This window comes from Protopterus annectens, chromosome 11.part0 (genome assembly GCF_019279795.1).
Source record: "Protopterus annectens isolate FY-2018-M chromosome 11.part0, PAN1.0, whole genome shotgun sequence".
Classification (NCBI taxonomy): Eukaryota; Metazoa; Chordata; order Ceratodontiformes; family Protopteridae; genus Protopterus; species Protopterus annectens.
This window is the reverse complement of record NC_056745.1, coordinates 726,897,848-726,916,708: the sequence shown is the minus strand read 5'-3', so window position 1 is coordinate 726,916,708 and position 18,861 is coordinate 726,897,848. Positions and strand designations below refer to the sequence as shown.

At 36.6% G+C, this 18,861-nt stretch overlaps 1 protein-coding gene across 1 annotated transcript in view; it reads right to left on the bottom strand.

The window, feature by feature from the left end:
- Positions 1–18,861, bottom strand: part of LOC122814989 (potassium voltage-gated channel subfamily KQT member 1-like) — a 1,169,537-nt gene that overhangs the window by 549,791 nt on the left and 600,885 nt on the right. The window contains exon 4 of the mRNA XM_044087244.1: positions 7,052–7,148. Within this exon, the coding sequence (XP_043943179.1) occupies positions 7,052–7,148 (97 nt within the window). The remainder of the gene's footprint in view (positions 1–7,051; positions 7,149–18,861) is intronic.

The window sequence follows — 18,861 nt, the reverse complement described above, 5'->3', positions numbered from 1 at the left end:
TACCACATAGGTGGTAACCCATTAAGTACAGAGAAAGTAATTAGGGATCTGGGGACCAAAGTTGATAGCAATCTCTCCTTTGACAACCACATTGCCAAAGTGGTTAGAAAGACCTTCTACATAGCCCACCTCATCATGAAAGGATTCACATCTAGATCAAGAGAGGTAATCGTGCCCTTTATTCATCCCTCATCAGGCCCATCATAGAATACAATGCCCCCTTTGGGATGTACCTTACCCGACACCTGCAGCAATTAAAAAGACCCCAAAAGTACCTCACCAGGTGGATCAAGGGACTCAAACAGATGCCATATGCTGCTCGGTTAAAAAAACTCCAGCTCTACTCAGTTGCATACCGCCTACTTCGAGGCAATCTATGCCTGACATATAAAGCTATGTCCAACCCAGAATTAATGGACATGCTCCACCTCAGTAAATCTAAATCCCTTAGAGCCACGCGCTCGAGGGACTTGAACCTCAGCACAGAAATAAATAGAACATGCTGGAGGGACAGATTCATAACCCAGAGGCTCCCTTTGCTCTGGAATAGAATTCCAATTCATGTTAGGCAGAGCACCTCACTGACTCTCTTCAAGAAGAATCTTGATGAGTGGATGGGGATCGTAGGTTTGTCCCGGGGATTACTTCCGTGTCACTATTAGACAGAGGCACAGTAAACTAAACTTTAAAAAGGGCACAGTACACTCAAATCAAGGGATGGCGTAAGCCAAACACAATCAGGCTAGGCTTATAAATGCCCCAAGGCAGATAGCCTAGTATGAACCTATGAACCTATGAACCTATGATATCATTAGTAAAGAAGTGATTAAGGTCCACTATGCATCATTAGATAATGCTATTCAGATCATTATGAGCTTCTCCAACCCCTGGTTGACCAAGAAGAATATTGAAGCCACCTTCTCTCTACTCACAAATTGAAAGCAGGACTATCTACCACTAAGCATGAACTTTGAAGGTCAGTTTTATTTAGACATGGCCATATCTATGGATTGTATCATGATCTGAGCCTTGTTTGAGAAATTCAGCATGCCCCTCAACTGGTACTAGCAGCAGATGGTCCCATATCAAGCAGCAGTCCATTACTTTAATGATTTTTTAGTTAATGAGAGTGAGGCCATAGGCACCAAGGACAGCATGTTGCATTTTTATCCAGCTACACCAGAAGGTGGTGGTTCCAACAGCAGAATATAAAAGTGAGAGCCTATTCAAGGCTCTAATACTCATAGGTTTGGAAATCAATTAAACATACCAAAAAACAAACTGCACAAAATAAAACCAAACAGAGGTGGACCTAGTCAACTAATAATAAAATACTAATTTAATGCACTATAATTGCTTGCATTCAACAATACTTAGGACTTCATCAAATAAACTCATTAAGAAATGCAAACACTTATCTAACATGTACCAATCACATTACATAATTGCAATGAACTACATTTTAAATCCTTAAAGAACTACTGTCATATAACTTACATTTCATAATATAATACAATACATCAAAATATTTAAAATAGTATTTATCCTTTGGATTATTGTAGTTACAAAACTAATATTAAATATATGCACAAAACCCTAATTTTTAATAAATAACTATCTATGATATGTTTTAATTTTAAGAGACATTGAAAAGATGATGATTTATTTAACCCCTGAAAGCCTCCTGCATTTAAACTAAGCTGCTAAAATAATTATCTTTTCTCTAACATCAAACTCCAGGGACCTACTCTCGGATTATGCTCAACTTTCTCCAAAATAAAAAATAAAAAAAATAATGTGTAAGAAATGTAATATTCTCAACCTTTAGAGTGCCACCTAACAAGTTAACTCACATGAAGGAAGGTATTGATGAGTTTTTAGTTGCAAAAATGGGTAGAATCAGGGAAGCAATCAGGGAGGTCATAGAACTTTTGGGCCCCCTTAGTTTCACCTGTAGGGAAGTTTTCACCCAGAAGGGCACCCACCAAGGCCTATTTAACAAGGCCTAGCCTGTTAAAAGGAGGATTAATAGAAATACCACAGGTTGAGGGTTACAGGCAGAGGTGAAGGAAGACCAGTATATTTGGTGTTTCTTTTTGTCTGAGTACAATAGGGTTTCTTTATGGAAGGGTGGTTGGATCTTAGTATCAGTACGAAGACAGACCTACCAGAAAAATACAATGGTTGCCTCCAGCCTAATTTCATTTTTGTGTAATAATATCTAGAGTCTAATTGTTTGTTTCAAACACATTTATTTTATGTTCCTAGTTATGTTGTTCTGCCTTTTTCTGTGCACAGTACTAAAGAGCACTTTCAGTGTCTCTTTATTTTCACTCAGGGGTATACTTTAGGTAGTATCAACTTAAATGGTTAATTGATTATTGACTTGATTTTTGCATTACCCTATTTAAACAAATTTGCAAGTGTTTGTAACTTTCCATCTATGACATTAGCCAAAGAACTAGGCCAATTATCATTTCTTGGCTTCTTCCTGTTATTTGTACAGTCTGATTTGTTATTTTGTTATACAATTGTATTGTCTGTTAATCTAAACCTTCAATACCTCTTTGCAACTGTACAACATCTTCTAGGGAAGGAATTATGCTGATCGGTGAAGGAACTTTCAGCAAGTTCCAAACTGCCAAAAATAACTCACTGAATACCACTTTTAATGAGCCTGAAGATATATTTTTTCTTTTTTAACATGAGGCTAGACCACCTGAACCCACCATTCAGAAGACTGTCCTCTTATCCCCAGTACTTATGCATGCTAATTTTTATAGTCATAAAACAGTGGTTAAAGGGCAAGCTCTAAATTGCAATCTCTGATGCTGAAAATGTGTTTCAGTGAATTTATTTTGCAACATAGTGCTTGCTGAAAGAGTGATTGAACAACTCACAGGTTTCCCTAGTGGCACAACTCACTCTGTGAAGTAATTCCTAAAGGCTGATGCTCTCATTCCATGCAAGAATGCTAAGTACATTGGTTAAGGACAGGTCTGACATACATTATCCGAGGACATCAATGATTATGATGATATATGATGGTCCATGCTTCATGTCTCCTCACTAATCTGTATGTAGCAATCATTATAGATATTAAGAAGACTTATGACTCTAACTTCCGGAAACTTTCGTGGCAAGCCATGTTGTCAATTTTTCCCTTGCAAATCCTGAAGGCTGCTTATTTCATATATAATAACCCTATAACAACCCACAAGCCTGTGTATAATGCAGCCCACTGATCTCTTCCATCTTTCCCCAAACGATCATATCAGGCATGGATGCAACTAGTCTCCTTCTTTTTCTCGCAGCAATTAACCCTCTGACATTGACCTTTCTCCTGCACACCTCACTGTTTAGCTGCACCTTCTATGGAATCCAGCTTATGTTATTTATGGTCACCAATGATTGTGTGATCCTTCCACAAAATCTCAGATCCAGCTTATGTTATTTATGGTCACCAGTGACTGCATGATCCTTCCACAGAATCTCGGTTCTGATCTTTTTTATACCAGTGAATCTTCTGCCCAACTTTACCTGCCTATCTGGTCTTCCTGTAAGCAGGGCTGCACATGATCTAAAAGTTTCAAAACTCAACTTTCTTCTACTTGGATGACATCTCCTTAAGGAAGCTGGCATAAGATTATGTCTATTAAACAAAATTAGCATAACAACTAATATGAGACCTTTGTGGGAATGACTTTTTTTGCACTGCTGCATATATGCAAAAGAATGAATCTCTCCCTGCTAAGGAAAATTAGGATGCTGAGGATAATGTTTTTCTCACCCTTTTTCTGCAGTACTCATCACCTCCGTATCCCATATAATAATACTTGGATCAAGGAGCTGCAGTAACCATAATGTAATTAGTGTATAAGGGGCATGAGTATCAACTTCCTAAAGGATATTTTATTTGGTTCACTATCAAAATGTGTAAAATTAAACATTTTTCCACATTTTGATTGACTTCTTCATCTGAATTAGGTAATAGCAAATTACCAAATTTTCAGAAATGGTAACCACGGAATTGACATTCAGACACCAGAAGTTCCAATGTCGAAGGTCTGTGTTATTGGTAACATTTTTGCATGTAGGCAAGCCCCTCTACAGCCCCTGCATATTAAATATACCACCTCCAAGATCACACTACAGTGAGGAAAAGGGAACTTTTCCCAATCCGCACTGTACAGCAACTTCAGTTCAACACGTCGACTGCATATTAGCAAATGTGCACTCACTTTTGTTAATATGCAGCCATATACTTTCAGTTTGACATTATGGGCATTGATGGAACACACGTTTGACCAACCTGTTTTCATCAAACTGCATTTCCACATTTTGATGGTAAACCATTTTTCTTTTAATGCCTTTTTATGTTGGGGTTTGGGATTTCTACATCTGAATCTCTGTTTATCTTCATATTTCTTGTTAGACATTCACTTCACACAATAACCTCTGGCCTTACAAATCTGGTCCCAGTTATGAGTTGTTTTACTTGGGAGTTCCTTGTATTTAGCAATATTTGTTACTCAAACAATCTTCCTTCCCTGCCCCAATACTGACGTATCATCTTCAAGTCTACAAAGTATTCCAAGTTTAAGGAAATAAGCAGGAGTATCCAGCATTCTACAACCCCAGTTCCTCTGCCACCTGAACCTGTGCATCAATGACCAGAGAATAGCTTGGAATGAGCAGCTTCCAAGGATAACATTTCTCTGTTAGAAATTCTTAAAATATCCCAAGTAATTGGTATGTTCCTGGTTTCATTTTCATGCTGACAAGTTCAGCTTAAAGAGGTATAACCTTTGCTCATATCTGTGCACTAGGCATGCTCATTATTTATCCCATTTCAAGTTATATTTTGCATTCTTTTGCCTTCCAGTTGATAAATGGGGCCTGTAGACCCACACTATGTCTTAGCAAGGACATCCACTGGTGCAGACTGTTGTTTAGGTCTAATAACGAAGTTCATACATCTACAGTACAACAACACTACAAAGACATTATCAGTGATTTATTATACCACACCAGTAAGTCCCATATCTTTTCTGTCTTTATCTGTCTTAATGCTACTCCCCTGCTCAGACAGAACTATCAGCTATTTATATCAGATGGGGTTTGCTCAATCAAACACAGTGTGCATTGCAGTATTCCTGTAGGAGTAAATATACAGCATTCTGAACCTTCTTCTGCACACAAATTCTGTCCCTGATCAAGAAACAGAGCCTTTTGGGACCTACACTCCAGAGCATGTACCATGTTACTTGACGTTTTGCTGTACTGCCATATTCATCACTCTACAAATTTCTTCTCATAGATAGGCTCTGGGAAGCTTACATTGTTGTGGTCACTAGACCTGTGGTCACTAACAAATGTATAACTCCTACTGGGTAGCTTCCTTCCAAAAGATAAGGTAAAGTAGATGAGCTCACAGATCCTGACAGCTCAGCTGCTGTTCCACTAACAGACTCTGGTTTGAATCATAAAATAAATAGGTCAGCACTTTTATAGCCATTCTGGAACTAAAGCATAACTTTTATTAAACAGAGCAAAACTTAAAACTAGCATACTGGCTTTCTAGCTTCATCAGGTTCTAATTTAACAGGATTTCAACAGATTCTGGTTTCAAGTTTCATTGTAACAAAAAGTATACTTCTAGTTCCTGAATGGTTATCAAGGTGCTAATTTATTTGCCCATAGTCTGATATGGGTTAGCTGATGGTAGAATTCCTACTGTCAAATTTTGTTTTCAACTGGTTTGAGTCACCCCTGCAGTTTTTAAGCAATTTATCCCAGCCTATTGAAAGCTCTTCATAGGTCATCTCAGTAATAACCGTTTTGATTCCTTCTAATTCACCCCCCGTTTCCCATAGCCAACAGCACTGATGTTATCTTCTCAACACATATTGCCTGAATTATGTTGTCCCTGCCTTACACAGAATACGGTGATTCATGATGATGGCTTCTTTGCCTGTTTTGCTGGGTTAGTTCCCCTCCTTGTCCTTGTCCCCCTCCTTACCTTCTATTTCTTTTTGTCAGCAGCCTGGCAGTCACATTATGGTAACCAATGTTATTATACAACCATATCATGTATATGGTTTAGTGTAGCTTTCTTGTTAGAGACTCATTGCACTGTATTACATGGTATTATAAACATATTTCTATTTTTGTCCTTTTGAGGCATCTCTACCCACTTATTACCACCTGTTTTGACACTGCATATTTCATGTTAATGTTTTTTCTTCTCTTGTTTACTCATGTACAGTCTGTTGTTTTAAGTGCTCAGTTTCAGTTTTGATTCTTGACCACATTGTACCACTTTCCAAAATCAAAAAACACAATTGTGCCATCCTCTGAAAATCCTGTACAAAACACCAAGAAAACCAGGCCCGCTGTATCATGACTAAAATTCCCATAGCCTGCAGAAATGCCACCTCTGGTCACACCTAAGAAGAGGCTATAGGAGTAGTGAAGCCAACCAAATCTGGTGTTTCAGATATCCTACTTTGTGTTTGTCGCTCTCCCAGGTAAAGTGGCCATATTCAACAGCTGGCACTTGTGATGCATGTGCAAAATGATCAGATCCAGAATATGCAAACCTGACAGTCATGTTAAAAGTTCAGTGGAATCAAAAGGGCTCTAAACCAGCCTTATCTGACAATTTTTGGAAAATCCCTAAGACACACAGTACAGCCATAATTAGCAGATACAGAGGAATGGTGCCACAAAGTAGTAAATGTCAAAGTTGGAAAGCTGAAGAACTTTTCACAGGTGCACATTGTAAAATGTTGAAATAAAAAGTTTGCAATAAGTAAAAATGGGTAGGTTCATAATAGGCAGACGATCTAATGATGCCACAGGTATATGTTTGATTTTATGTTACCCACGCATAGATAAGTAAACCTGGTTCAGCTGTAGTAAACTATCCCTGTTATATATTTAAAGCTATGTATAAAGAGTACAAAACAACATATTCTAAAAGAAAAAAAAATGTCCAAAGTCCGAATCTGAGTAATAAAATGAAACCACATGAGGTCATCAGCTATACCTGTCGATGAATGAAAACAACCGATCCTAAAAGTCTCCAAGTACCTCCCTGTCGATCCACATGAAGCATGCGAAGTATCTGAAGGAAGCGGATGCCCCTGTAAACAAATGAATAGTATTATTGGTGCACATTATTGGTAAAAGGTCAGCAAAGAGTTATCAAAATGTAACCACTGAAGCTTCAGTGTTTTACAGCACAGCACCAATTACGTCCATACTTATATTATTCACTGTTTTTCACAAGACAGAATGCTAATAATACAGAAAAGCTCTCAACATCAGCACTCAATAATGAAAGACAAAGGCCCAAAATCAGATACGTGTTATTCCTGAAATTTGGTGGAATTAAATGATTTGTATTAACATGCATTTAATGAATAAAAATATTTACAGCTAATCAATAGTTTGTGTTGATATTTTAATCCCATTATTCTGCCTCAAAACAGGAAATTATCCATTAAATAAAAGTGATCTACTAAAAAGTTATCTCCTCAAACCCAATTGCTCAAAATAAGTAGTTCCTGACTGCGTTTTTTACTTTTTCACAGTACTGCAATGCATCATCAGAGGTCCTGTAGCAGACTGGACTGTTAGTACACTTAAATGGTGTTTGGCTTTTTCGAGTTATTATGTGACCATGGCATATGTAAGTGGTGTGAAATTCCCCACATGGGCAGGTACAGAGGACTTGCATCCCACCCACCAAAGGGAAAATTTTAGGTGTTTTTCCAGCCAGTACGTCAAGTTAAGTCTTGATCCTTTTGTCTTTGTGAAACTGAAATAAACAATTTATATACTGACTTTACATACTAGATTCCACAAAAGTCTTAAATTTTGTAAGGGTCAGAATTTTGAGACAAAGTCAAGGCTGCCCATGAAAACCAAGAAGAGTTCAGTGCAGTGAGCAGAATGACTAATGATGCATAACTTTTTCATGAAAAAAATGTAAGAAAAATGAGAGACTGTGGTAAAATAGTTTGTTGTATTATATTAAATGTAAAGATGTCTTCTTGTCTGGACCTTCTGCCATGAATTTCTGCCTGAATTCTTTTTACTTGTCAATCAGTCATCCACTTTTCCCAATAACAATATAAAAGCCCCCTCTACTTCCTATTTCATAGGTTTGTAAGTTCATAGGTTGGTACTAGGCTATCGGCCCTAGGGCCTATACAAGCCTAGCCATAACAATTCCCTGGATATTTCTTCCCACAATATTTACTTCCCTGGACCCCTGGGTTACTTTGCATTTATTCTGAGACAATGATATAAAAGCTATACAAAGCCTGTTTCCATGGAACAGAGGGATGGAGCCTTAAGTACAATCAGCTAACCAGAGTTTAACTAACAGCTTGGATTCTGGAGGAGCAGAGGTAGGGTGGGGATTAGGAAAGAATGTCTTTACCGTCTTGTCCACCACTATGATGTGTAGAGTGACATATTCATGTGGAAGATTACCTTTAACCTTCTGACATTGGGGGGGGGAGGTCATGGCTAACTGACATTACATTACATTACAGTGATGCTTGTGACTCAGTTGCTATAGTCAGTTAAGGCATACAACAAAATTATCTGACATTTCGGACAGTGTATATGGCACTGCTGGCTGCTACCTCTCTTTCCCAAGTCACCACTGGTGCATTCCCAGCCTTAGATAATAGTACCAGAGACATTAAAAATAAAAATGGACCAGACACATAGCTGAAAGGCAGCTAGAGGGCATGCAAAATGGGGCAAATAAATAAAGCTATACCAGGACATGGAGATAATTAAGATATATTGGCAGAAACTATACCATAATCACTCATTAAAAAATTCAGTAAGGAATGTGTTTCATATTAGAAGAAGAATTATTCTGATGGGCATCCAAATAAATACACGAGAGAAAGTTTTATGTTGCAAAAAGTTTGTTGAAAAAAGTACAGTATGAACATTAAAAAGGGAGGAAATATAAAGTTCCGAAAGAAAGGAATGGATATTTATGACAAAATATGTACAACTAAAACAAATAAATGTGTTCAACTAGGAGAAGCTAAAATATTCTAACATATGCCAGCCTATGATACACCTTTTTTAACTTTAGCTGCTTTCCATACTGAAGGGACACATGTATTAGATATGTTTTGACCTATACTTCTTTTAAACAAACCCAGGTGAAAATTCAAACTATATTTGGTTTCCCCATCCCTCAGCTTAAGGCATTGTTAAGTGTAATAATCTTGTATTCTTTTTTTTTTTTCAAAATTAAGGAGATAAAAAGCACTTGTAATTTATGAAGGGATCTGAATTATAAACTGCAGTTATATACTACTGTATGCAAAGATTTATTTGTATAGAGATGACCCATACACTAACACATTTATTGATTTTTATATATCCAAATGGTATTACTGTAGGTTCATAGGTTCATAGGTAGGTACTAGGCTATTGGCCCAAGGGCCTAAGTAAGCCTAGCCAACAAGGTTCCCTGGCTGACGCCACCCAAGAAAGTAAATTTCCTGTGCCCCTGTCAAGCAGAACCACAGAAGTGATCCCGGGGTGTATTTCTTATTTCCCATCCACTCATCAATATTTTTCTTGAAGAGTGCTAATGAGGAACTTTGCTTGACATAGATGGGTAGCTTGTTACAGAGTATAGGAAGTCTCTGGGACAGGAATCTATCCCTCCAGCATGTCCTGTTTATTGTGGTGACAAGGTTTAGGTCCCTAGAGTGTGTAGCTCGGAGGGATTGGGATTTCTTTAGGTGTAGCATGTCCAACATCTCTGGGTTTAACATAGCTTTATATGTAGGGGTTATTTGAATATCCCCCCCCCCCCCGCGAAGGGGTTTTGGCATTGTGATAGCTCATTTTGCATTACTTTGCAGTCTCCAGAGAAAATGTCTTCGCACCACATGCAATATTACCCACAACCCCTTACAATCTGTACAAAGTTGCTCATGCTTTGCTGAAGGACAATTCAAGCACCAGCCACTATTTCAAATAGAGAATATCTCATTGTCTGTGGTGTTATTACATGTATGTTATTTATGTATGTATTTATCCATGCATTCTTATATAATAATATATGTTAATTGTTAATACTACATATAGAGATAGGAATGAAAATTAGAATACACATGAACAAACAAACACGAGGTAAAAAAGGTTTTAGCAATCCAGCTCGTTTAATATTTTACAATATATCATGTGCCAGAAGTGAAGACATTTGTCTTACTGTTGCCTAACAGCTACTAAAATACATACAGAGTTTAAAACATTCTGATGTTTATATATAGATGCATAAAATATTAGAATTACACAGGCTTTCTAAGAGGTTTAAATTATGAATTTAGTTTTTTGTACTTAATATTCAAACACTAAAAAAGGAAAGTATTATTTTAAATAATTATGTAAAGGAAGTATAAAGCAAACATGAATATAATACAGTTAGTAAACTGATATGTTAACAATTTATTTGGTGATCTATGAAGTTTTAAGTGATATAATAAAAGTTTATTTTAATTTTTGTAAAATGTTAAACTTAAATTAACAAAGCACTACTTATGTGTAAATACTGTCACTAAATACAGTTCGATACTAAAGGAAAATTATCAGTTGACGTTTTATATTATGGTACATTTCCTTTCATAACATATGGAATTTCTTGATTTATAATGTAGCTTATCGTTTAACTTTGTTTGTCCATATCAATAATAACTGTTTTACTTTTCTGGTACTGTAATTGATTTTTCTGTTTTCAGATAGGTGCATACATTTCAGTGACAGTAAATATGTTTGATATATTTCCTGATTTTATTTTAAATCTATATTGTTCAGAAAATTAAAAAAAAGAATGTTTTAACAAAATTATTCTACAATTAGCCTACAGGTGCAGTAGTTATATTTGTAGCTGATGTTGGCAATCTTTGTGCTCAAAAATGGAACTGTGGCATCCATTAGAGGGTTCACCACAGTGAAATGTTATTACTAACAGGTTCTTTCTTCCCTGTCTCTTGGCAGAGGTAAGATGACAGATGGGACATGCATACTGTATAATGATTGATGGATGCCAGCATAATTCCACAATGAGCTGCCATTCCGCAAGGAATGAAACTCTCTGCAGTACCTCTCCTATGTAAGCTGCACAGGGGTTCCCGATTTCTCATTAACCCATATGTTAATATTACAGTACTTTTCAGCATACATTGGTTGAGCCATTCAGTAGTTTCTTTTCATGGTGAGGTCTTGGTGATCACTGAATTGGGGTTGCCTCATGGAAAAGGGGGAGGAAAACTATTCTACAGCTGTCACAAATCTCACACCAGACCGAGCTGCTAAATACAGACATAAGTTCAAAGCAAGCATAATAATATTTGTTGTTAATTAAAATATTTTAAAAGTTAATCATATATATATTATGACTAGTGTATGTGGTCATGACAGCAGGACACTAAAAGAAGCTGTTCTATCCCAAGGAATATTTGACTAATTATGACATTTGGTACTAATTTACATAAATTTTATTCCACAGCTCTGTAACCATACTCCATTTGCTATCACACCTTACTGGTGAGAAATGTGTGAATATTTCATCCATAAACGTTTAACCAGACACTTTTGCCTAACTCTTAATGAAATTGTAACACTCAGACACTTGCATGGTCACCAAACTTATTTGCCTTGGATGCACAGCTACATGTAATTTTCAGACTGATGGTGAGGTTTCACTAAACTTGGCATGTGTAATTCTTTACCAGAACACCCACCAAATGAAAATGTTTCAAGCGTCCGCCCTCTCAGGAATTGCTAATAAGATTATTGGCATGTTCTGTGTACCATTAAAATGTGATAGTGCCACTGACCCAGTAATCATAGTACAGGGCTTCTGGACATGTCAGCATTACTACTCAGTTATTATCTCCTATCATTTCAATGGGACAGCAAGACCATTATTTTTGTCATTATTTATTGTCACCCTTGCTGTTTATTTTCCTATAGCTGTGTCACCATGGAGTTAGTGTATATAAATAAGAGATATGTTGGTGATGTTCAACACACTGGGAGGGGTGTAAGGGGGGTTATTGCTTATGAAAGCAATCTGTGAGAGGATGACAGTAGGAGATCTCATTACAAAATTAAGTAATTCACCTATATTTATATGAAGGAACAGAAAATGTTATCATTCATACATTCATTCATTTATTCTAAGCCATCATCATTCCTGAAAGATGCTTGCTCCTTACTCCCCAACTCTTATATTATAAGAAAATAAATAGACTGATTAGTCACTTTGGGCAGGAAAGAATGGGTTATAGGAATATTAGCTAGGCCAGAGACAACTAACCGTATCACCTGATGGAACAAATGAACCAATTAAGTAAAGGTACTGAAGCCATCAGACAGGTTCAGAGAAGAAGCAAAATAAAAACTATGCAAAATAATTTCATTTTTTGTCAGAAAGTAAGAAATCTGTGCTCTCTAATGCCCTACAAGATGAGTAGGATAGTATCCCTCAAAGGATGGTGTAATATAGTACACAACTTAGGTCAGAGTTGTGCTTGGTTCAGATACTGAACTTAAACTTTTTACTGGCTTTTAAATACTTTGAAAGCCAGTAAAGTACTCCTACACTTTTTTCTTGTAATTGTCAGTGTATTACACAGATAAAATTCAATCCACTACAAAGAATTATAATCAGGTCACCAATCGTAACCCTATATCATGTGACCTTAACATGGATGCCAAGAGTCACCAAATTTCTTGGCATCCATGTCTTGAACACAGAATAAGTCAGTTATAATTGGAAATGCAATCATAATCCTCTATGATGTGCACATTACATAGGGGATAAACATTTTGTCGTATGTAGCATTTGCTTTTGCTATTACATTTAAACTTTATCTAATGTTTATATAAGTATTCTTTAAAGTCATGGCTACCGCGGTTTATAATTTGGTGTTAACATGTTTCATTGACTGTTTTAATTCCAGAATCTACAGTAAGAGAGAACATCTGTGTTTTTGCCCCTTGGTTTAATTTCTCAAAGTGTTTTGAGTTTCTAATACCATGACAGGAATGGACCGTGTTCCCAAGTCAGGGTACAATTTGAGTTCATGAAATTATTACTGCTTAAGACTTTGATGTTGTCTGAGTGCTCTTCACAACACCTGCAATGTGCCCAGGATTTCCTCCTTCTGTAATTCATGTAGGGTTATATGCACTGGTAGCATATTTAAGTCTGACTATAAATTCTTAATTTATTAGAACTGATGCATCTACTACTATTGGAACTGTCTGGGTGACTTTCTTCCTTACTGCTCTCATTTTTGTCTGTAAATCCTGGTATTTTATGACTTTGTGTCTCTCTGTACATAAGACATTGTAATCACTGGGTGTAGCAGTTTCAATGATTATTGCTCTTTTTGCCTTTTTTTTTTATAACTACTATATCTGACTTTCTTCCATATCCTTTTGAACTGTTGGTAATGGCTGATCCCATGTGATATAAACTGCATCATTATCTATAATGTTTTTGTGGTTTCCAATGCTTCTCAGCTAATTCTATATTGTAGTGCTTGTATAATATTCTGTGATTCTTTAAGAATTATGAGATGTTACTGAAATAAAGGTTATGGTTGTGTGATAAATGTTTTGTGATGTATGGTATCATTCCTTCTCTCCAATGAAGTCTAGAACAATCAACTATCATTCACCATTAAAATGAGAAAAGTCTAAAAGAAAAGAATGCTCCTTAGACTCTAAGTCTTGAAGTAATCTAAAAAAAATGATAAATGTTAGACTTAAGTTGCAAGCTACAATATTTAAGAATGAAACATCAAGCAGGAGTCCTTGATAATGAGCAGCAAGACCCCCAAGGAGATAAGGGAATCAAGGTAAGCCAAGGGAGGAATCCTACATTGCTATTTAGTACTTGCTATGTATAAACATTTAAATCAAGACAAATAGAAGAATTCACAGCCCAGGTCATCTATTTATATTTTAAGTGTTAAATGCATGAAGAGTGGGAGGGGAGGTAACGGTATCAAAATAATATTCTGCAAGGATGGCACAACAGCAGAATAAATAAGAAATTTTGTTTAAAGGTCCTAATACGTTAACATAAGAGTGAAACAACTTTAGGCTGCCACACACCTATCATTCTATGAGGGACAGTAACACTACATGTGATCCCAATCCAGTTTTTTTTTTATTTTTTGGGGAAGGGGCGGTCCCTAACCTGCAAAAATGAAAATGTACCTGAACACAGCATGTTGAGGGACAGCAAATGAATTAAATAAAGACAAACATTGCACTTTAGTAATGATAGATATATAAACTCAGACATTTCATGAAATGAATATACAAAAGTAACATATTTAGAAAGCTGTCCTAGGCAGTCTGAGTGAGTAAATGAAACTCTCATCTCTAGATAAGGTACATAACCATTTACTACTCACAATATATACAAAACTGTAATAATAACACAATGACTGTCAAAGCTAGATATTGTGTATGTCAATCAAGTATTCCTTTGAGCTGAAGCCTGTCCCAGCACTGACTGAGTACAACACACAGAAATTAATTCTGGATTAAGCAGTAACCCATTACAGTATGCACACACACACACACACACACACACACACACACACACACACACACGCATGCACGCACGCACACACACACACACACACACACACACACACACACACACACACACATACAGTAACACTTATGGGCAATTAGGAAGACCCCCAAATCACTTATAGCACATAGCACATCTTTACAATGTAAAAGAAACTGGAGCATCAGCTCCTCCCTCCAAGTAAGAGAAAAGTACAGAAGGAAGATGTGAAGAGTCCACACTAAAGGACCCCATATGAGAACCAAAGTGGGCAACTAAGAAGTGACCGGCAGTGAGACTTTCGATTGTGCTGCTCTGTTAAGTAACTAGACTACAAACATTTCTAAACAGGTTTATTCATTAATTTGCACAACACTAAGAGAGACAATGGATTTAACACCAAAGAACATAAAGTGTACAGAATAAAATACATTTCAAAATATTGCTGTTGAAAAACACTATGGGGAATAAAGTATAGATCAAGCATAGACTGAGTAAGAACTTTAGGGACAATAATCAAAATGGTCCAGCAGATCAAATGGCTATCTATAAAAAGCCAAAGGGCACACATGTTAAATGATCTGGCTTGGACCAGAATATATCTTCACTTCACCCCATGCATGGCATGGAAGAATCACTTAATGTGTATACATGCCACAATAACCTAAGAATAAATAAAAAGAATAGAATTTTTCTTGCAGAAACTCAAAGTCTCAAGCACCAACCCATAATTTTAAACACAATACAGGAGCAGCTGGCAACATGCAGAAAGCTGACCAAACAGATAAAGAGAATAAGGCAAGCCAAAATAGAGGAACCGGTCTCAGCAATCTGAAAGCTTTTAAAACAAGAAATATATGACATTGCACATGCTGTCAGCTACCTGAGTGTAAGTACCAGTTGCATGAATACATGTGGGGACACTCAAAAGTCTATACAAATACTTCTACAGCAACTACAAGGAAAAAAGAATCCTGTAAGTCTTCACAGTTAATTCTAGCAGGGGCAAATCTTCCGACTGCTTCAAATGCATTATTCAGTGAATACAAGTCTTGCACATGAATCCATCCTGCCTATTAAGGGCAGTGACTTCAAACAGACAATTCATACAGTGGAAAATGTAAATCAGGCTACTTCTGACCCAGTATTCAGTGAATGCCAGAAGCCCTTGGAAAACATTCATCCTGATTGCTAGGATGGAACAACCACCAGCAGATAATATGAATACTGAAAAAAATAAAAGAGATAGTTTAGGCTACTTCAAAACAAGCTAGTTGCTATGCAAACCCTTCCAGTTTGTTGAGGAAGACAAACCGACTCTACCTAGCTAGACAAAAAAAAAAAAAATAGCATTTCACAGTGTTTCTGATCTAGTATTCAGTGAACAACAGTTGCTTGCTACAAACCTGTCCCTGTCATTGAAGAAGATTCTTCACAATTGCAGAATGTGACGCCCAGTGAAAGAGGTCCTTATTGTTAACATAAAAATTTTACTGTAGGAGAAAAAAATGCTCATGGGGAAGCAACATACTACAATATTTTAGAGAATGAATTACCTGTGCATTGCCACTCTGATTGGAGAACAAGCCATTATTTTACAGTAACTAAGCAGCTCCTTTGCTGTTTAACAACTGTAAAATTAAACATAATATTTAAAAAAGAAAAAAAAAGTGTGTGTGTGTGTGTGTGTGTGTGTGTGTGTGTGTGTGTGTGTGTGTGTGTGTGAGGGTATATGTATGAATGGTTCCATGCATGAAAGCAGAAGTGCGTGTTTGACAGAGAGACAGAGTGAGTTCAATCAAGTAGTGGCAGCAGCAGTTACCAAGTATGCATATCTTTCAATCTCTTAGCTCAAGAAATCTGGATAAAGCCTAAAATAAAGGGGGGACAAAGGCATACAAATAGAAACAGATTTAAACATTGCTGTCATAGCATTAAAAGTTGCTAGAATAGAAGGATTTATTTTAGCATGCATTTGCTAAAAGAAATAAAGTATGAAACTCAAATGTATTCATTATTTAGTGACTTCATTCCCAATGATTACCAATAAACCACAAATTTAATGAGTATGGGACCACAAAATTAGGTAAATATCTGGTCATTTTTTTTTTGAAAATCCTATATTTTTGGATGTAAAATACTTCCTCCAATACCATTTACCTCTACTACAGCAAATCTAAAACATTAACTGGAGGAACTATTTTATATCAAAACTATAAAAGAAGAATTATATAGTAAAAAAAAATAAGTAACAACAGTTTTACAGACATCTCATTCTCTAAGCTTAATAATGCCCTCCTGGATGTTGGGCCTCAGAATACACAATAAAACACACCCTCTGGGCATTATTGCTTGTGTAATTCCTGCTGAAAACAAGTCTGTACTAAATGACAGCATATTAAGCTGTTGTAAAGTCTGGTCAGTAAAAAAATAAACATCCCCCATTTTCCACATTCTCTAAACAGCACTTTGCTCTTAAATGAAGATAAAAAGTAAAAAAAAAAAAAGAAGAAGAAGAGAAAAAAAGAGGTGTGTGTGTGTGTGTGTGTGTGTGTGTGTGTGTGTGTGTGTGTGTGTGTGCGTCTGTGTGTGTGTGTGCATGAGTAAAGCATGTATGACAGGGAGCAATGACTGCAGTAGTCAGTCTGTCAGCACAGAGTTATGAAACTCCTGATGTCTTGCATTATTGAATGACGTTAATCGTCAGAGTGTGTGTGTGTGTGTATGTGTACATGCATGTGTGTGTGTGCATGCTTATGTGTTTGTCTGTGCTTGCATGAGAAAGACAAAGAGTGAGAGAGAGAGAGAGAGAGAGAGAGAGAGAGAGAGAGCGAGAGTGAGACAATGCTGACTGCCTCAGGCAGTCTTGATTGACTTTAATCCTCAGTGTTTAAGGAGGGGATCACTACACAGAACAGCACTACGGACAAAATCAATGCACAGCAAATGGGTGTGGAGAAAGAGCTGCAATACCTTGCATTCTATGATTATCTATTTATTTTCTATATTAGCTGTCTTGTGTTCATTAACAAAGTACTTGTAATTGCAGTGTGTGTGTGTGTGTGTGTGTGTGTGTGTGTGTGTGTGTGTGTGTGTGTGCCCATTTGTTTTTATTTATATGTGTGTGTCTGTCTGTATATTTTTCTACAATTCTGAATATGTGTGTTTCTATGTATATATTTATGGATATGTTTGTCTGCCTGTGCTCCTGAATGTCCGTGTGTGTGTGTGTGTGTGTGTGTGTGTGTGTGTGTGTGTGTGTGTGTGTGTGTGTGTGTGTGTGTGTGCGCGTGTGTGTGTGTGTGTGTGTGTGTGTGTGTGTGTGTGTGTGTGTGTGTGTGTGTGTGTATGCGCATGCACATGTGTGTTTATAGACATTAAATACCAACTTAAATTTTAGTTGTAAAATATTTCCTCCAACAACAATTACATACTACAGCAGGGTTAAAACATTAGGTGCAGAAACTATTTGACATAAAAATATATAAAAATATTTATATATTAATAAAAATAAAAATAATTACAAAACAATTTAACATTTTTAAGCACAATAATGCCCCCCAGGTTATATACTATTTTGATATAGTGGGCATCCACCTGTGGTATCAGGATTCAGGACACCCCTAGGCATGCATTATTTATGCAAAAACACAGACTCTGATGGGCAACATTGCTTGTATACTTATGATTTATTAATATTTTCTTAATAGTGGAAAAGATAGAACTCCCCTAAATCATATGATAATAGTTATGCCATGTATGGCAGAACAAGAGAAAAATATGTTGAGGTTCACCTGGCCATAAAATTTGTAGGATAAAAATGTGCTTGTTTCTTAAATTGAACTATGAATCCATAATACTACACAAGTTTGTAGACAAAAATAAGCAATATGCAGCATTCTACTTGATTGAAAAAGGAAATTACACTGGCTTTACAAGTGCACCTTTTCATTACTGAATAAATATACCCAGGGATTCAATAAACTCCATGTGGGCTCAGAGCAAAGCCTACATGAAGTTTACATATTAGCGTGATGAGCAGCAGTGTTAAATGCATATGCATGCTGTGCATTGCGCTTACATGAATACAAGCAATGTTTCATGGGCAGTAACAGTATCACCAAACACCAAAAAGCTCAGCAAAGAAAACCAATAAACCAGAAAAGTGTTCGGAAGCAGGTCCACAAAGATGTTATACGGAAATCTATCAG